General features: G+C 36.8%; 1 protein-coding gene across 1 annotated transcript in view; it reads left to right on the top strand.

The window, feature by feature from the left end:
- col4a4 (collagen, type IV, alpha 4) overlaps positions 1-18,196 on the top strand; it is an 81,179-nt gene that overhangs the window by 10,161 nt on the left and 52,822 nt on the right. The window contains exon 4 of the mRNA XM_077207896.1: positions 10,490-10,561. Within this exon, the coding sequence (XP_077064011.1) occupies positions 10,490-10,561 (72 nt within the window). The remainder of the gene's footprint in view (positions 1-10,489; positions 10,562-18,196) is intronic.

Consider the following 18,196-nt stretch of genomic DNA (forward strand, 5'->3'; position numbering starts at 1 on the left):
AACAACACAAGGGTGAGTAAATAATGACAGAATTAGATTTTTAAGTTCAAAGAATTGGGGAAAGTGAGAGTGTTGTATTGATGGTACGTAAGGTTGTGGTTCCTGCACATATATAAGTCATTTTGCCTAAGGCGTTCTGTCTGATTCTGTGTGAAGGGGGTCGGGGTAAGGTTGTAAACCTGACAAAAATGACCAGGTGTCACAAAGCAGGTGCTGCCTTACACACACACACACAAACACACTATAGGGAAAATGTATCAGAAATGCTTACCCGCACATACGCATGTACAAATCCTGTCGCTCATTAAGATGAATGACGTGTACATTTTCTGTCTTTCTCCATGGAGTGACTACCAGCTAGACAAACTTGATTTGGTTGTTTCACATGATCTTTCAAACCTAAAGGCTGAAAATTTGTGAAAATTGGTTGACAGATTTTGATGTTTGATTACAAGTTTGATTACATTTTTTGGCCTCTAAACCAAGAGTTGCCATTCTCTGGCCCTCTCTGGCCTTAGTTTAGCTCCAACCTTGATCAAACTCACCTGCCAGTAACTTCATAATAATGTTGAAGACCTTTCAGGCGTGTTTGATAAGTGTTGGAGCTAAACTCTGAAGGAAAGTGGACCTCGGGGCCAGAGTTGAGAACCCCTGCTGGAAGGAGAGTAAGTGTAGGAAATCTGTATAGAGTGTAAGTAAGAGAGATTTATCTGTTGCACCTTCTTTGATTGGCTGTCTGGTCAACATCCTGTCGGATGTGCGGAGTGAAGCGGGCCTACAGGTATGGAGAAGAGCAGATAGATGGGAGAAAGATAAAGAAAGAGAAAGATTTTAACACATCCAGGTGTCCCAATACATAAGTTATTACCTTTGCGACATACTGTAACTGAACTCATGTTCAAATAAATCAAGAAAGAAAAAAATGGGAAGGAGTCCAAGAACTTTTGGGATTTGGGATATCCAGACCTTGAAAAGTCATGCACTTGGGAAATGAAAAGGAAAAAGGAAATGAATATTTTTGCAGTGTGTATTTTCAGTGTAAAAACAGTTACAGTACATTATTTCTAAATATTAATTATTAGATATTATTACAATTTGTATATATAAAATAACTGTTTTTTATTGTAATATATTTTAAAATGTAATTTTATTCTTTGATCAAATCTGTATTTTCAGCATAATTACTCCATTCTTCAGTGTCACATGATCCTTCAGAAATCATTATAATATGATGGATTTGATGCTCAAAAAACATTTATGATTGTTATCAATGGTGAAAGCAGTTGTGCTGCTTAATGTTTTTGTTTAAACAAGTTCAAAAGAAGGTGTTTAATTTATTTGAAAAACTTATTTGAATTTGTTTGAAAAATCTTACTGACTGACCTGTCGAACTGTATTTTTATTTTATTTACTTTTTTTGCTGATAATGTTTTTGTAAGTGCTTGTGTTGCCCCTAAGTAGTTTTGGAATGTGGCTTTGATCTGGCTTTTATGTAATTTTAATACTGTTGATTTGCTGGCTTTAAAAAAATAGCATTGTTAACTTGTTAACTTACTGTTAGATTGAGGACCAAATATGACGAAGAGTTATTAAGCTATAGTTCCTTTAAAAAAACATCAATTAATCTTCTCAAACTGGTTTTATTGTGCAGGCTAATCCAAGTGTTTTCAATTAGTTACAAATGATAGATATTTTAATAATCTGTCCTGTGTAATGCCATGCCACCAAACATCCCTTAAGACAAAACCAAACTCAAACTCAACATCGTCAAGTAAAAGTAAGCCAGGATGTAACTCGATCTCAGATAATTTAAGATTACGATGTGATAATGCGCAGTACAGGTAACATGAGGGAAAGAGGAATGAAAAAAGAGAGAGCAAGACAGAAGAAGTGTGGAAATAAGGGAAGCGTGTCTCTCTGTCATGCAGAAACCATCGTACCCTAACTCTCTAATCTCACACATCTGACTTGGAGTGAAGTGTGCGTTTATGCTCATCATCCAGTCAGCACGGACCATTTCAAACCCTGTGTTGATGTCATAACCCAGCACGTATAACCATTAACTCTAAGAAAGCAATAACCTGAGTAGTGCTAATCATTTAATGTGCTAAAGATGGTATAGAACAGAGTCAACATCAGCAGCAAACAGTTCAGTGCTTATGGATTAGATGTGTTTTTAGCCGTTATTAGGGGTTCAAGCACTTCAGTGCTGAAACCCTATTGTTATTGTTAATTTTCCCATGATGCAACATTCAGACATAAAACTGATCTGGCAGAACGAACCGTAAGTCGTAGAGCTTTGAAACTTTGGGGGCTGGTAGTACTCACACCGCCTACAACGTCACCAAGGCACGCCCCGATTGGCCCATAGGTGGCGCTACAGCGGCCAAAAGTACAACTGTATTTCTAAAACAATGGTTCTAGCTTAGCTTATTGCAGTTGTTTGGTCGAGTGCATATAGACAAAAAATTTACAGGTGAAAGATTGTCTCTGCTTTGTTTTATAAGAAATATTTCTGTGTCTAGAATTCCTAATTTCCTGTACTCTCAATTTTTGTATAGTAGTGCTAGTCATGATTTTAACAGCAGGCATGCATAAAAGGGATTTTTATTTTATTTCGAAAACCCCTGCAAAACATCGGACTGTATAATGTAGAGAAGAATGAAACTAGGGAAGGATTTACCATTGATATTACACATTTTGGCAAGAGGCACTCTACACAAGAAAAATGAGTTTTAAAAAATATTTTAAGGAACATTTAGTTGCATTATATTTAGTAAATTGTTGATTTTGATATTTGGAATGAATGTTATAGGTTCATTGACTTAATTTTTTTTTTTTGATTAAATGTAGCATTTGTATTTAATTGTTGGGACCTCAGGAAGAGAAGCCTCTGCCTCTGTACTGGCTAATGGGGATCCAAATAAATAAATAAATAAATAATATTAGATCATAGGAAAGACCATTTACAGCCAATACAGGCAATTTATTAAGGACTAATATATTTTTTAAGTTTTTTTTGACAGCTATAGCAGCTTGACCTGCCTGATCTCCACCACTTTTATTAGTAGTCCTCAAAGTGTGCCCATATACATGTCTCAAATTTGTTGTAAATATCCAATTTTGTTTTGAAGTTGAGACACTTATGAGAGCATTAAAATGATGCATGGGTGATATAGATTGTATTTTTCTTCAGTTCCTATCATAATTTTGACAATTGGGCATTATTGTTTAGCTATTTACTTATGTTGTCAAATTTCCTGTTTTTTTTTTTTTGTCTCAATTGGACTAATGGTCTTCGAAGATAACAGTAATTTTTTTTAAGCTCTAAATGACACGTTACAAAACCAAAAGGCATAACCTGGCATGTTTGGTATTGTTGGACTCGGCAAGGATTCAGGAGTATAAGGAGGTCACTCCCGTGAAAAAACGTTGGCTTGAAAAGTCTCAGGCTCCTTCAGGGCATTATGCTGATGACGTATACTGAGTTTTTTTGAGATACACCAATGTTCTCATAGACTATCAAGGTACCCTGGACAAAGACACTGCATGCCATCTTTCATTAGACTAACGTTTGGATGCGGTTATAACCATTGTCATGATTTTTTTCCTTGTTATAGCACCAAAAAGTGGCCAATCGTCGAAATTTTTTTCATGTGACCTCAAATTGAGCTCATGAACATGTGTCCCAAGTTTAGTGAAAATATCTCTTTCCGTTCACAAGTTATAGCCGTTTTAGTAAAAGTGGCTCTGGTCCCATCAAACATTTTGGTTCCCCTTAGTGACCGACAATTGATATTTAGAATTTTTTTTATTGATTATTGACCGTCAGACTCCAGAGAATATTTCTGCAGTGGTTTGGTTCTGATCAGGCCAAAAACCTAAGAGTTGTGCGCAAAAGTAGGTTTTACACAAAAACGCGATTTACTCAAAATTGGAGCCTGAAGGGCAAGCCCAAATTTCCACGTTTTTTTGATAATTATTGACATTCAGACTCCATAGAATCTGACAAAACCTTAACAGCAACAACAAGCTTAGAAACGACAGACTCCTCCGGAGCGCAACCGCCCTAGCGCTTTGGAAAAAGGAGAACGCGGCGCGACTACCGTTTTCTACGCCTATATGTGAATGGCGCAGCAGCATAGCTTGCTCTCCACAGTCTTGTCTTTTTTTGTAAAATGCAGCCAGACAAAAGATTTAGATTTCTTGGAGATTTTGTCGACAAAAGCCAAAACAAATAGCATTCTAACTGAATGAATACAGCAAAACTACCTATATTCCTTACTGAGTGCGAAGCAGCAGTGCAGCCAGCCGCAGGTGTGGTTCCCGAGTGTTCTACGTGGTGCGCCAAACTGGCGCAAAATAGCCTAAATTAAAACATTTAAATTTGGGGATAAAACATAGGCTAATTATATTTAAAATACAGTAATATATAACTGCGTATAAAGAAATAAACATCAAATAGTAAATCAATTAATTTATTTCTGTTGGTAAAAAAATATGCAACTGGTCGACCAATGAGAATGTCAGTCAACAAAGACTGCATCAACTGATTAGTCGACTAAACGACTAAAGTTGACAGCCCTACTAGTCAGTGATGTCTGTTTTGATTTATTGACTGTTATAAATTGTTTATATTTGTCACTCATCTTTCTGAAACAAACTACAAAGAGAACTATTTCATTTTTATAAGGAAATAAATATAATTTTCTATTTGATAGCAATACCACTGTCACATGACGTCTACCACAGGTCTGAGCTCGTCACTGTCATCACTGCAAAAAACAAAACAAAAAAAAACCTTTACATGTTAACATTGTGTCGAATAACATGGATTCATTGATTGTAATGACATGGATTGTGTCTAATGACATTTGTGTCTTACATGGATTCATGGTTTTCTAAACAAACATTATCAAAACATGGAGCAAATCTGACCTTTCGCGAGTTGGGGAGCGCAATGTTCCACAACGCAGCATTTGATTTCAGAAGCGTCTCTCCACGCCGCTTCCCTAAAGATAGGCGCCTAGTTTATATTCGACAAACACCATGTCCAAACTAGGGATGCACCGATCCGATACTGGCATTTTTGCCGGATCGGGTATCGTTCAGACGAGGCCGATCCAAAATCCGATATTGTGCGTAATATTCTGTGTTATTGTTAAGCTCCACAATAGCACCAAAAACATTATAAAGCACCATAAAGTTTTCGTGCACTATATTACAAGTGTTCTGAAGCCATTATAGTATAATATGAGATAGAAATTAACATTTAAGTCATTAAATTCAAGATCACGTAAACTATTCCCTCAGCTGCGGCTGTCAGTCATTCTCCATTCAGTATATTCAATCAGTGCGTCGCGTTCGGTTACGACAGTCAACATGATGAAACCCTCCCCAAGATGATTCAATATTACTATTACTATACTTGATCTGTAGATAAAATTGTATGGTTTCGCATAAAACAACTTTATCTTGTTGGACTTTATTGCTGTTAACTTAATCATGTTTCTACCGGGTGTTAGATCACAACACTAGAGTAGAGTCCACTATAATTGTTCTTCACGCGCACAGTAACTAAAATTTAAAACTGTTAAAATGAAAGGCTCAATAAACTGTTGCATAGATAGATACTGTATAATACACTACTTATCGATATGTCTTTCGTTTGTGCTTTGAACTTTTCAATGCGGACTCTGCGCGCTGTGACTCCGTGTTGCTTCAAGCGCATCATTCTGCACTCGGGATGCGCATAAGCGCTCTGTGCCGCACTGTATTGCAGCTTTTCATATCATAATACAGTGACGCAATGAAAGATTATTAATAGCCTTTCTTGTTCTGTCCTATCTATCATATGTTGCAGCCTCATCAAACAGGTGTGCTATACATTTAAAACATGTCTCAATTGTATAGTAGCCTATTAGCTATATATAAAATAATGTATCTTTTTGATTTTTGTAATCTTGTTTTTCATGAATGTATTTTACAGTACAAAGAGCAATGTGTAACGTTTTACCAGATTTAGTGTTACACTTATTGTCTCTTATTTGTTTTTTTCACTAAATGTTCAGATTTTATACAATTATTGTGGATTTATGATTCTTCTAGACTAAATTTTACTGCTGAATTATCCACTAATCTAGTTTATAAAAGCATTTTTGTCATAGATTATGATCATATATTTTTTGGATTTGTTTTTCTTTATAATGAAGTTGTCTGTATTAAGTAGATTGTGTTTAACAAACAAAAGAGTGATTATCAGTTTAACACACAGAGAGTTATATAGATTCTACTTAATTAAAAAAAAAACTGTGTTGGTATCGGATCGGCATCGGTATCGGTCGATACTCAGAATTTTTGGTATCGGATCAATTCTGAAAAAAGTGGTATCGGTGCATCCCTAGTCCAAACCACACCGCACCTTATGTACAAAATAAGAGTAAAAGTCAATTTCAAATATTTTGCGAACTAGTCCCTGGTTTTTTGCTCAAACGGGACCAGACCAGTCTAAGACAATTCTCTGGAGTCTCTAGGTCAATAATTATCAAAAAAGTTGAACTTTTGCATTTTTCATATGCTGTTATAACAGGATGATTTAAAAAAGGGGCGTGGCAATAACTCAAAAGCATATAAATCATCATAAATAAAAACTCAGAACTTCACAAATTGGTGAGCATGTGACAACATAGTTAACAAACACGCAACATTTTTATGGAGATCGGACCATAGGTGGCGCTATAACTGTTAAAAAGCTTTAAAACCATATATTTCCTATGGTAAATTGCCTGTATTGGCTGTAAATTGTTGTTTCCATCTATTATGTCACTGGTTAGGGTCAAGAGGCGCAAAATGAACGTTTTGGGAGGAGCCTATTTTTCTACAATGGCTATAACTCGAGAAGTAAATGATATCTTCACCAAACTTGGTACACATGTGAATGAGTTTAATCTGAGGTCACAGTAAAAAAATTGCCACGATTGAACAGTAGGTGGCGCTATAACATGGAAAAAACATAAAAATGGCTATGACCACGTGACCGTTAGTCCGATTGACCTGAAATTTGGTGTGCAGTGTACATGGTACCATGTATGTGTAAAAGGATAATGGCGTTTCTAAAAAAAACATGGCCGCGATCGACCACTGAAGTTTGAGCTCCTATTAAACAAGGTTAACGGAGGCCGATCAGAACGAAACTCGATGGGCATGTTCAACTCGTGGCCCTACAGGTCTGTAAGAATTTTGAAAGAAATCGGCCACTAGTTGGCGCTAACGAGTTTTACAGCTCTGTAATCACGTGGTGAAGCAGACATCCACACAATAGCAGACATCCACACAATATGCATATCGTTTGATAGATCTAGTTATTAACGAAAATGTTAAAAACCTACTTTTTTTCGCTCGATCGTAACCAAACCAGTCTAGGACAATTCTCTGGACTCTGTTGAATTTCCTATGATAAAATGCCTGTATTGGCTGTAAATGGTCTTTTCCATCTATTATGCCAGTGGTTAAATGTATGTTAAATAAAACTTAATGTCTTACATGCTTAGCACATTAGCACATAAAGGCCTTAACTGCTTGAACCCCGATAAATGCTGCTTGCAGCTTTAATTTAATATTGCTATCATGGGATTCAGCTGTTTGTAGGATTGGGAAGATCATTCCACCAGAGGAGCGTAAATATCAATGTTCGGAAATGTGATTTTGTGCCTCTCTGTGGAGCGTGTGCTCATTTTAGATGTGTGTCTATGTTTGCAGATTCAGACACTGTGCACGATAAGTGTGCGTTTGTGAAAGAATGGTTTCTTGATTGGTGGATTCTACAGTTTATCACTCTACCTTTTCCTTTTTTTATTACTTGGCTGACTACCTCCAAAAAGACATAACATGCCTGACCTGAACATCATCTCCCTCTTGTACGTAATGTACTGATGAACTGTAATGATTTTTCAGTCTGACCCTCCTATCTCGTTGTCATGTTTTTGTCTCTCTCTCTCTCTCTCTCTCTCTCTCTCTCTCTCTCTCTCTCTCTCTCTCTCTCTCTCTCTCTCTCTCTCTCTCTCTCTCTCTCTCTCTCTCTCTCTCTATCTATCTCTCTCTATATACATATATCTCTCTATCTCTCTGTTTTGGTCTTTCGTTGTCTGTTTACATACCTGCAATTGTGCTGGTTATGCTTAAATGTATGTCTATGGGTCTCCCGTGACCTCAATCAAACGTCTTGTCTGGTTTAGCATTTTAGGAAACCGTTGGTTATTCATTATAGCACCTATAAGGTTAAATAAAATAATTGTTATTGGTTCCTGCAAAGTAGTTCATACTTAGATAGTTGGTCATAAGCACTTTAAATTTGTAAGCAAAGTATGTGTAAAGTTGTGTATAAAATATGGATGTCCCGAGCTGTTCTCAAGGATTGGTATCGGGGCGATTAAGTATTTTTTTTGAATAATTGGTATATATCACTATCCTAAGCTCGGTCCTTTATTTTACGTCAGCTGTCACTCAGGTGTCGTGAGTGCACCTTCAAATGGGTTTGCCAACCGCTATTAAAAGGAAAAGAAGCTCAAAATGTGCATGCCTAACGCATGAGAACCAATAGCTGCGTCTCAATTCGGAGGCTGCATCCTTTGAAGGACTCGAAGGTAGGAACGAGCATTGTTAAATGGGACAGTGTAGCCTACGGAGGACTGTTCTTTATGAGAGGCAGTAAAGTTTGTACTGGACTTTATATATTAAACTGTCTGATAAAAAAAAACAGGGTTCCCAGGACTAAATGTTTTTTTTTTTTGGTCCGAGCCAAACAAACCAAGCGAACCAAACTACAGGTGTGAACACACAACCTAAATATGTTCACCATGGTCCATTTCTGTATGTAATATAGTAGTATGTATAATCACGTCTGAATCGCTTTTTTTTTTTTACATTTGTATAATTAGATATTCGAATGTTGAAACCCAATACTTGTGGTTAAAATTGTAATTCAGCAATTTCTCAAAGAATCCTGTTGTCACTGGTGCGCAATGAATTCTGGGGTAGACAAGGCCACAAAGGATCAATCTGTTGTATCCTTCATTGCACAGAAAACAAAGGCCGCATTTGGAGGCCGCATTGAAGGAGCATTCGAATTGGGACAGCCTCCTTTGCGGCGCTGTGACCGAATGCGCCCTTGAAAGGATGCAGCCTTTGAATTTAGGACGCAGCTGATGAGGTCTGTTCTACCGCGTCACACCGGATCCATGCTTCCGTGTTTAGCATAGCCTATGTAATGCATACTTTTGTAATATATACAGTGCTTAACAAATTTATTAGACCATCTGTCATAATAAAGAAAAAACAAACTGTCAAAAACTTGTTTACAACTAAAAAAAAACATTGTCATTTATTAGGCAAATAACAAACTGAAACATCTAAATAGTCTTTATTGACACTGACACATAATAATCAAAAAACGTAGTATTTTTTTGTATGGCGTCCTTTGGCCTTGATAACAGCTTGCATTCTTGCTGGCATTGTTTTTATATACAGTACTTTTCCACAGTCTCTGTTATTATTTACTTCCAAATAGTTTTTTAGTTGTTCCCAAAGACTTGCTTTTGAATAAACTTTGTGCGATCTATCTATGGATCCATTAAATAAAAATGTGTTTAATGGGATTCAAGTCCGGACTTTGACTTGGCCAACTGTGACTAAAGAGCTTACACATACTGGTGGATTAACCATTACAGATACCATTAATCACCAATAATGTTAGTTTAACATTATTGGTGGTTGTGTGTGTGTGTGTGTATATATATATATATATATATATATATATATATATATATATATATATATATATATATATATATATATAGATAGATAGATATATATATATATATATATATATATATATATATATATATATATATATATATATATATATATATATATAAAATAAAAGGCCTATAAGTGTAATTACAGTAGTAATTGATGTATTGGAATTAGAAGCTATTATGCGAACAATAAATGTACATCTATTTCATGTTAGAAAGCCAATAAAATGTCACTTATTCATATAATTAATTAATCAGTTATGATGATCAAGTCTGTCAGTCAGAGGTTTAGTTTATTTGTAGGGCTATTACATTTAAATGAAATAGTGCAACACTCCTTTAGGTGTCAGAGAGTTGAGGGAGCATATCATAGCAATCATATAACAACATGCTAAAAACTATTCAGAACACATATGCAAATATAGCAACTCTGTGGAAACCAGCCAGAAGACATTAGCATTGGGACAGCACTTCCCACAGGCAAATACCTCTCAACAATATAAGTGTGTAATCTAAGGAAAACACTAAACACAAGCAATGAATATTGAAAAAAATGGAATTTGTTTACAATAGTTAAAGGTAATTATTGAGTTTCCATTTTGAATTGCTTGTGTATGAGTCTTTGTGTGTATGAATGTGTTTTACTCCATTCTTGACACTATATTTCTGTGTTTTAGGGGGACAAGACAGAAGAGTGCGGAGGTCGAGACTGCAGCGTCTGCCAGTGTTTCCCTCCAAAAGGAGAGAGGGTAGGTCTCCATTGCATTGTTTTGACTTTGTGGACATTATGACATCATAGACACTGTGTAGTATAATGTCTTCATTTTGACAAGATGTCTCCCCCTGTTACATATGAGCTCCATAATCCTATTTATTCAATTTTTTGCACAACATTTAGCACATGTTCACTGCACTCACACATGCACTGGCACACTGACCTAGTTTCTTGCCAGTGGTACATGCCTGTTCATGTCTGTACCTGAGCAGCTCCATCCAGGTGTTGGCATAATGCAGTTCTTGGCATGTTCTTAGAAAAGGGGTAAAAGATTAAACCTGTTAATGAGTATTTCAGAGGCACGAAGGCTTCACATTTCGATTAAGTGCAGTTTTACATTGGAATGTTACTGTGTGTGTGTGTGCGTGCGTGTGCGCGCATTTCAGGTGTGCTCTTTGTTTTCAGCAATGTTTCAGCAATGTCATTATGCCATTATGCTGTCAGTTCATATATTGTCAGCCAACCAGCTATCCTCTCATGATCCTTCAGAAATCATTCTAATATGATGATTTGATGATTTAGAAACATTGTCAAAAACAGCTGTGCTGCTTAATATTTTTGTGGAAACTGATATATATATATATATATATATATATATATATATATATATATATATATATATATATATATAGAGAGAGAGAGAGAGAGAGAGAGAGAGAGAGAGAGAGAGAGAGAGAGAGAGAGAGAGAGAGAGAGAGAGAGAGAGAGAGAGAGAGAGAGAGAGAGAGAGAGAGAGAGAATAATATTTCAGAGCTTCAGTCAGTATCAACATTACAGCAAAATCCAGACACAGTGTTTTGGTGCCAAACAGATGTTGTTTGATATTTAAATGGTGGATAAAATATCAGGCTGCACAATTCATAACGCAAAGTTAGTTCAAGTTAGCTAAGCCATCAGCATGTTTATATTTAGCTGCCTGAATAACAACAGCCAGATTCTAGCAATTAATTATTACTTAATTTTTAGGTTCATACTCCATACAAATTCATTTAAAAACTGCAGTGGCAACTTCAGACTCTTATTTCTCACCACTTTGGCAGAAAAAAATCACCATGTCACTTTCACAAATGCACTGCATGCACGGACGTACAATTTAAAAACACGCAGAGAAAGTAGGTACCTTTGGCGTAATATTTATAGTGTACAGAGATTTGGGACAGCCCCTTCAATTTTTAACTTACAAAGTCTGACAAACATTATGTGAAGCAGGATGAAGAGTTTATGTGGGTGTGAGTGAACAAATAAACCAAAATGGATATATGTAATGCATTTGACAGACAGAGAAGGAAAACATTTAGTGAAGTATGTAAGGATGTATAGATTTGTGTGTCTGTGTGGCAGAGAGAGAGAGTGAATGTGTCCTTGCTGAAGGTTCTTAAGTCAAAATAATAATAGTCTTTAGGACAAGAGCGACAAATTTATGGCAGCCTCGTAAAGCCCAGCGCCCCAATTACAGTTCAGAGCGCAGTTACAAGAGTGTGCACAGCTGCTTACAAACCCTTCTAGAGCACACACACTAACAGATAAATTCTGTCACTTGTCTGTATTGAAAATATTTGTCAATTATTATTGTCTTTTTTGAACCAATCATCAGACTCTAACAGTCTGTGCTAATGCAAATTTGCATGCAAACAACCAAATACACCAAATAACCAAATGATATAGGGAGTACATAATTCATGAATTAATGCACACCAAGTCGTCAACTGAAAAAAAAAACGTACAGAAAAAAAAGCTAAATTCAAAATGTATAGTAAGTGCACAGTGCAACAGCAAAGAGTCAAGTTGCGACACCGAACAGGCCCACATGGAGATGCCAAAAAACGTCCATAACCTCTGTTCCCTGAGAGCAGTGAATGAGAAATTCCATAGTTAACGCTATAGGGTTATCCCCCTACTTCCACAAAAACTGAAGCCTGATTGCATCACGACGGTAAAATTTACCAGCCAATGACGCCCTGCTGGGGTGGAGCCCCTCACTATATAGCTTGGCGCTCACCGTCATTGATTCAGAATCTTTTGACTGTTCGAACAGGTATAAAAGACTCTGGGGTTACAACACAGCAGTGTGCGCAATGTCTCGTTCCCTTCTCTCAGGGAACTGAGGTTACAGAAGTAACTAGAGACGTTCCCTTTGAAAACGGTCTTTTAACATGGGTTGCTCACACTATGGGTATCGTGTACAATCCCACTGTGTTGTAACTTAAACATAGTGAGCGTATAAACATATTAGTCGTAACTGAAGAGAATAAACTCCATCACTATAACATGATATTCAACAACCAACTTACAGCGATAAAGAACAGCCCGAGCGCATCCATTGAGACTAATGTATATAATGTTCTGACGGTGACTGAATCAGTGTATTCAGTGCCCAAGACCACTCCAGACCTCACCACCTCGCTCACAAGGGGGCATGGCCAAGTGCGGTCAAACAATTAACACCAGAACGCCTGCCATCTCACTGCACAGACAGAACAAGCGGTGCAAAACATGTAATCTCAAGGCTGTAAAATCTAGCAAAGGAGTCCTGCGAATACCAACCTGCCGCCAGACAAATATCCTGAATTGACATTCCTCTAGTCTAGCCCAAGCCCATGAAGAAGCCACACTACTCGTTGAGTGAGCGGTGAGCGCAAACTCCAAAAGGACAGGTCTCTTGCATAGAAGCATATGCCAGTGCAATTGGTTCAACAATCCAATGGGACAGCCTCTGTTTTGAAATAGGTTGTCTCTTATTGTGGCCAATGGAACAGACAGCTGCTCAGACAGACTAAAATGACTGGACCTGTGACGAGCATGTACTGGGCATCGGGGATGTGATGTTGATGCAGTCTTGAGGAGCGAATCCTTGCAGCGTCATTACCTTAACTCTAAATGAAGTATAAAGCACTTTAGGCACATACGCCCGTTTGGGCTGTAGTCTGACCATACAATCATCCGTACCAAACTCCATATAAGCAGCGTCTGTAGACAGTGCATGCAAATCACCCAACCTCTTACCACACGCTAAAGTGAGCAATAGCACCTTCTTGAATGAGACCACTTTCAACTCTGTTGCATGCAGCGGTTCAAAGGGTCAAAATGTACCATTTTAAATTAGCTTCACTTCGCCAGTGCACGATTCAGCAGCATCAGATCCGAAATAGGGCCTAGAGTCACTAAGACGCGCATCTGGACGCTTTCAGCCATAGTTGAAGCGCCGAGCAAAGACTGTGTGCACTCCTGAGAAAGACAGGCTCTCATTGCTCATGAGTCCAAGTTCATTGGGTAGAAGCATGCCCATTGATTGCCAGCCTGAAACTCTTCAGATGGTCTAGAAGCTGGGTTATAATAAGCCAATTGTCAAGATAATTCAGAATGCATATTCCACTCTACCTGAAAGGGGAAAGAGCCACATTTACACATTTCGTAAAGGTTCTTGGAGCCAACACCAGCCCGAATGGGAGAACCTTTGATAAACTCTGCCTTGCAACGTAAATCTCAGAAAGCGCCTGTGATGAGGGGCTATCTGGATATGAAAATAGGCGTCTTTTAGTTCCACCAAGATAAACCAGTCTCTGGGCTGAATGCGAGAGGATCTGTTTAACAGTTGTCATTTTGAATGAGCGCTTCGCCATCGCGATTCAGTGGCCTCAGATCTGAAATCATTTTTGATTTCTAGATCTAGAGAGATTCTGTATGGAGGAAATGTCTGTGATCTCTTGTCAGATGTTTTCCAAACTCATCAGGCATTATAGAAGAAAACTCAAGAGTTGTTATCTTGGCAAAAGTAGGTTGCAAAAAGTTTTGAATAAAGGGTGCCATTAATTGTGGCTAATGTGTATTAGAGAAAAACATTTCATAATGAGATTTTCCCTCCATTTTCAATTCTTTTACTTCAATAAAAGATTGGATTTTTGTCAAGTTTTTTAATAAATGATTAAAAGGATTAACAATGCAGATTTATTTTCACTGGCTTCTTTGTTCATATTTACCAGGGGTGCCATTCATTCTAACACATACATTAAAAAGTTTATTAAAAGAGTTTTATTTCATTCTTTTTCTTTTTTGAAAGAAATTAATACGTTTATTTAGCAAGCATTAAATTGATCAAAAGTCACAGAAAAGACATTTATAATATTACAAAATATTTCTATTTCATATAAATTCTGTTATTTTGAACTTTCTATTTATCAAAGAATCCTGAACAAAAAAAAAATCATCATATTAGACTGATTTCTGAAGGATCATGTGGCACTGAAGAGTGGAGAAATTATGCTGAAAATACAGCTTTTCCATCACAGGAATAAATTACATTTTGAATGAAATTAAAATAGAGAACTGTTCTTTTACATTATAATAATATATCACAATATTTTTTTTTTATCAAATAAATGCAGTCTTGGTAAGAGACTTTTAAAAACATTCAAAAAATCTAACCGACCCTAAACTTTTACCATGATATGTTGCTTACTGCTTCACACAATATTTTTAAAGATTATGCAGTATGTAGTAAACTAATGTTCCATTTTGACCATATCCACATACTGACCAGTAATCTGGATAGAGGAATAAGCCTAACGTTTAACAATGGACCCAGTTGTATTACTTTGTCTCTCATGTCTTAGTTCTGTTGTTCCAAAATGAGGCATATTGCACAAGTTCACATGCCTTAGGCCGCATGCCTGCTAGTCTAGTCTCTGACATCTGAACTATTAAGGCACAGCTCAGCGTTTGTGCATTTGTGTGAGTGTGAAACACTTTTAATACTGGCTCCCACCATCACAGTGTTTGTTGACTTGGAGATGCTATTGCTAACTGCCTGTACTTTCTTTAATGAAAAGTGTGTGTGTGTGTGTGTGTGTGTGTGTGTGTGTGTGTGTGTGTGTGTGTGTGTGTGTGTGCGTGCGTGCGTGCGTGCGTGCGTGCGTGCGTGCGTGCGCGTGTGTGTGTACCTATGGTTTTTTTCCAGCGTGTTTTACTGTAAATAATAATACTATCCATCGTGTCGCCTATCTTTCTCTGAGAGTTCACTGGTGGGACACAGTGGACATAGCTGCTAAGTATTCAAGTATATCTAATTGAATTAAATGGTCTACCTCAGCTTTAATGAAAGTGTCTGCTGCTGTGTGTGTGTGAATTCTAACTTTGTACTTTGGTCGGTGTGTCACGCGTGTTGGTCTAGCGGAAGTCTTAAGTAGGAGATTATGGGAGGGTTTTGAGGACATTTGCGTGGATGTCATTAGAACGGTGGAATGTTTGCATGAAGGGGATTATGGGGTCTTGTAAAAGCAGGCATTCGTTCACCGGAAATATCCCCTTTTTTCTATCCAAAGTGACTTGCATTAAATGCAAGGTATACATTGTATCAGTTCATGCACTCCCTGGGAATCGAACCCATGACCTTATGTCAAGTCACCATTGTAGTCCATATATATATACTTTTTTTTAAAGAAATTGATACTTTCATCCTGCAAGGATGGGTTAAATTGATCAAAAGACATTTATAATGTATTCAAAATATTTCTATTGCATAAATGTTGTTCTTTTGACCTTTCTATTTGTCAAAGAACCCTAAGAATTATAATGATTTCCACAAAACTAATAAACCTTTCTTAATAAAGGTTTCACTTCCGTTTTTTAGCATTATAACCTGAACAGCTCTATTAATGGTTCAGGAGTCGTGTGTGATGGTGTGGACAGTTGTATTTTGCTGTGCAAGCCCTAATCGTAAAGCAGAGGTGTACGGATGTTTGTGTGTGTGTGTGTGTGTGTGTGTGTGTGTGTGTGTGTGTGTGTGTGTGTGTGTGTGTGTGTGTGTGTGTGTGTGTGTGTGTGTGTGTGTGTGTGTGTGTGTGTGTGTGTGTGTGTGTGTGTGTGTGTGTGTGTGTGTGTGTTAGGGGAATCCATTGAGTCTTTAGTAATTATCACAGTCAGTGCTTTTACTGAAAGACTGTGAACACCCTCATCAAACACTGATCTAGCTCTGTCACAACCACTGAGTGCATGCTGCTTAACACACACACAAATTCTCATACTTGTTTCACATCACAAAGTCAAGCAGAATATGATCCAATGTATCTCCTTCTCTCCTTTTTTTATTTGTTAAGTTGGTACATTTAAAATGTTTGTCTTGTTGGAAGATAAATATTGCACTTACATACTGCATACTACTGTTCAAAAGTTCAAAAGAAGTCTCTTATGTTATTTACTTAAAAATAAAGTAAAAACAGTAATTGTGAAATATTATCACAATTTTAAATAGCTGTTATAATTTTAAATTGTAATACAATTTAAAATTTAATTTATTCTTGTGATGGCAAAGCTGAATTTTTAGCAGTCATTACTCCAGTCTTCAGCATTGTTAGGGATAATGCATTACAAGTAACATGAGTTACATAATCAATCAAGTAACGCATTACTTTTACCTTTAAAATGTCTTAGTTACTTTTTTAAAAATAAGTAATGCAGGTTTCTTTGTTTTTACTTTTATTGACTGACTTTACATTTTCTTCAGCCTGAGGCTTATTCATTTGACTTTTTTTGTAAGTAACTTGGTACTATAAAGCATTCGTTTTAACAGTACTGTAACTTTTCCCAACACTGTATCCCCAACATCCTTCAGAGATCATTCTAATATGCTGATTTACTGCTCAGGAAACATGTCTTGTCATTATCAATGTTGAAAACAGTTGTGCTGCTTCATATATTTTTTGGAAACCATGACACATTTTTTAGGTTTCTTTAATGAGTACATAGTTCAAAAGAACAGAATTTATTTGGAAGTGAAATCTTTGTTAACATTATGAAAGTGTTTACTGTCGCTTTTTGTTTCTTTGTTTGCTCACTAATTTCCTCTCGTATTATGCATGTACACTACCGCCATGATTTTTATTATATTATATTACTTTCTGTTTTATGTTGTTTATATGTTTATAAGATGGCTATTGCCTGGATTAAACGATTTCCTGCTGTATTATGCACATTCCAGTGGAATGTGGACATGCATCTTCCACTGCTAGATGTCTTGTAAGGGCTCACCAAAACACATTGGATCATTGTCATTACTTTTTTACTCACTGTCAGTGCTGTGCTATTGTCTCTGAGCAAAGTAAAATCCAGTGCCTTTCAGGCCAAAACAGGTCATCAAAATAAAACATGCTTGTTTATGTGTGTGTGTTTGTATTAATAGAGGATGAAACCGTTTGGCTTTGTCGGCTCAAGATATTAACTGGAGGAGGTGAAAGAGAGAAACGTTCCTGGTATTTTAATTTAAAGTGCTCTGAAACTGAAACTGTCACAAACCAGCTGTGGGAAGAACCTGCAATTAGTATCCTTTCCTCCTATTCAGGGAGGCTGTGTGTGTGTGCACTGCTTTCAGTCAAATATTTGACATATGTTCCACTACATTTTGTGATATTTTTGTTGGTTGAATTAGGGGTGGGAATCTTTCAGCACCTAAAGATCCGTTCCGATTCTAATTCTGAGAATCAGAATTTTTTCGCATTATTTAATTTGTTTACCAACTTGAAATTATCAAAATCTTTTTTTTATGGCATATGTGATTATAAGTAGCCTACTTTTTAAAGTAGTTACAAATAAAAAAATGTAATCAAAACAATTGTAT

Source organism: Siphateles boraxobius, unplaced genomic scaffold (genome assembly GCF_051911475.1).
Source record: "Siphateles boraxobius isolate OS27281-9 unplaced genomic scaffold, OSU_SipBor_1 6, whole genome shotgun sequence".
NCBI lineage: Eukaryota > Metazoa > Chordata > Actinopteri > Cypriniformes > Leuciscidae > Siphateles > Siphateles boraxobius.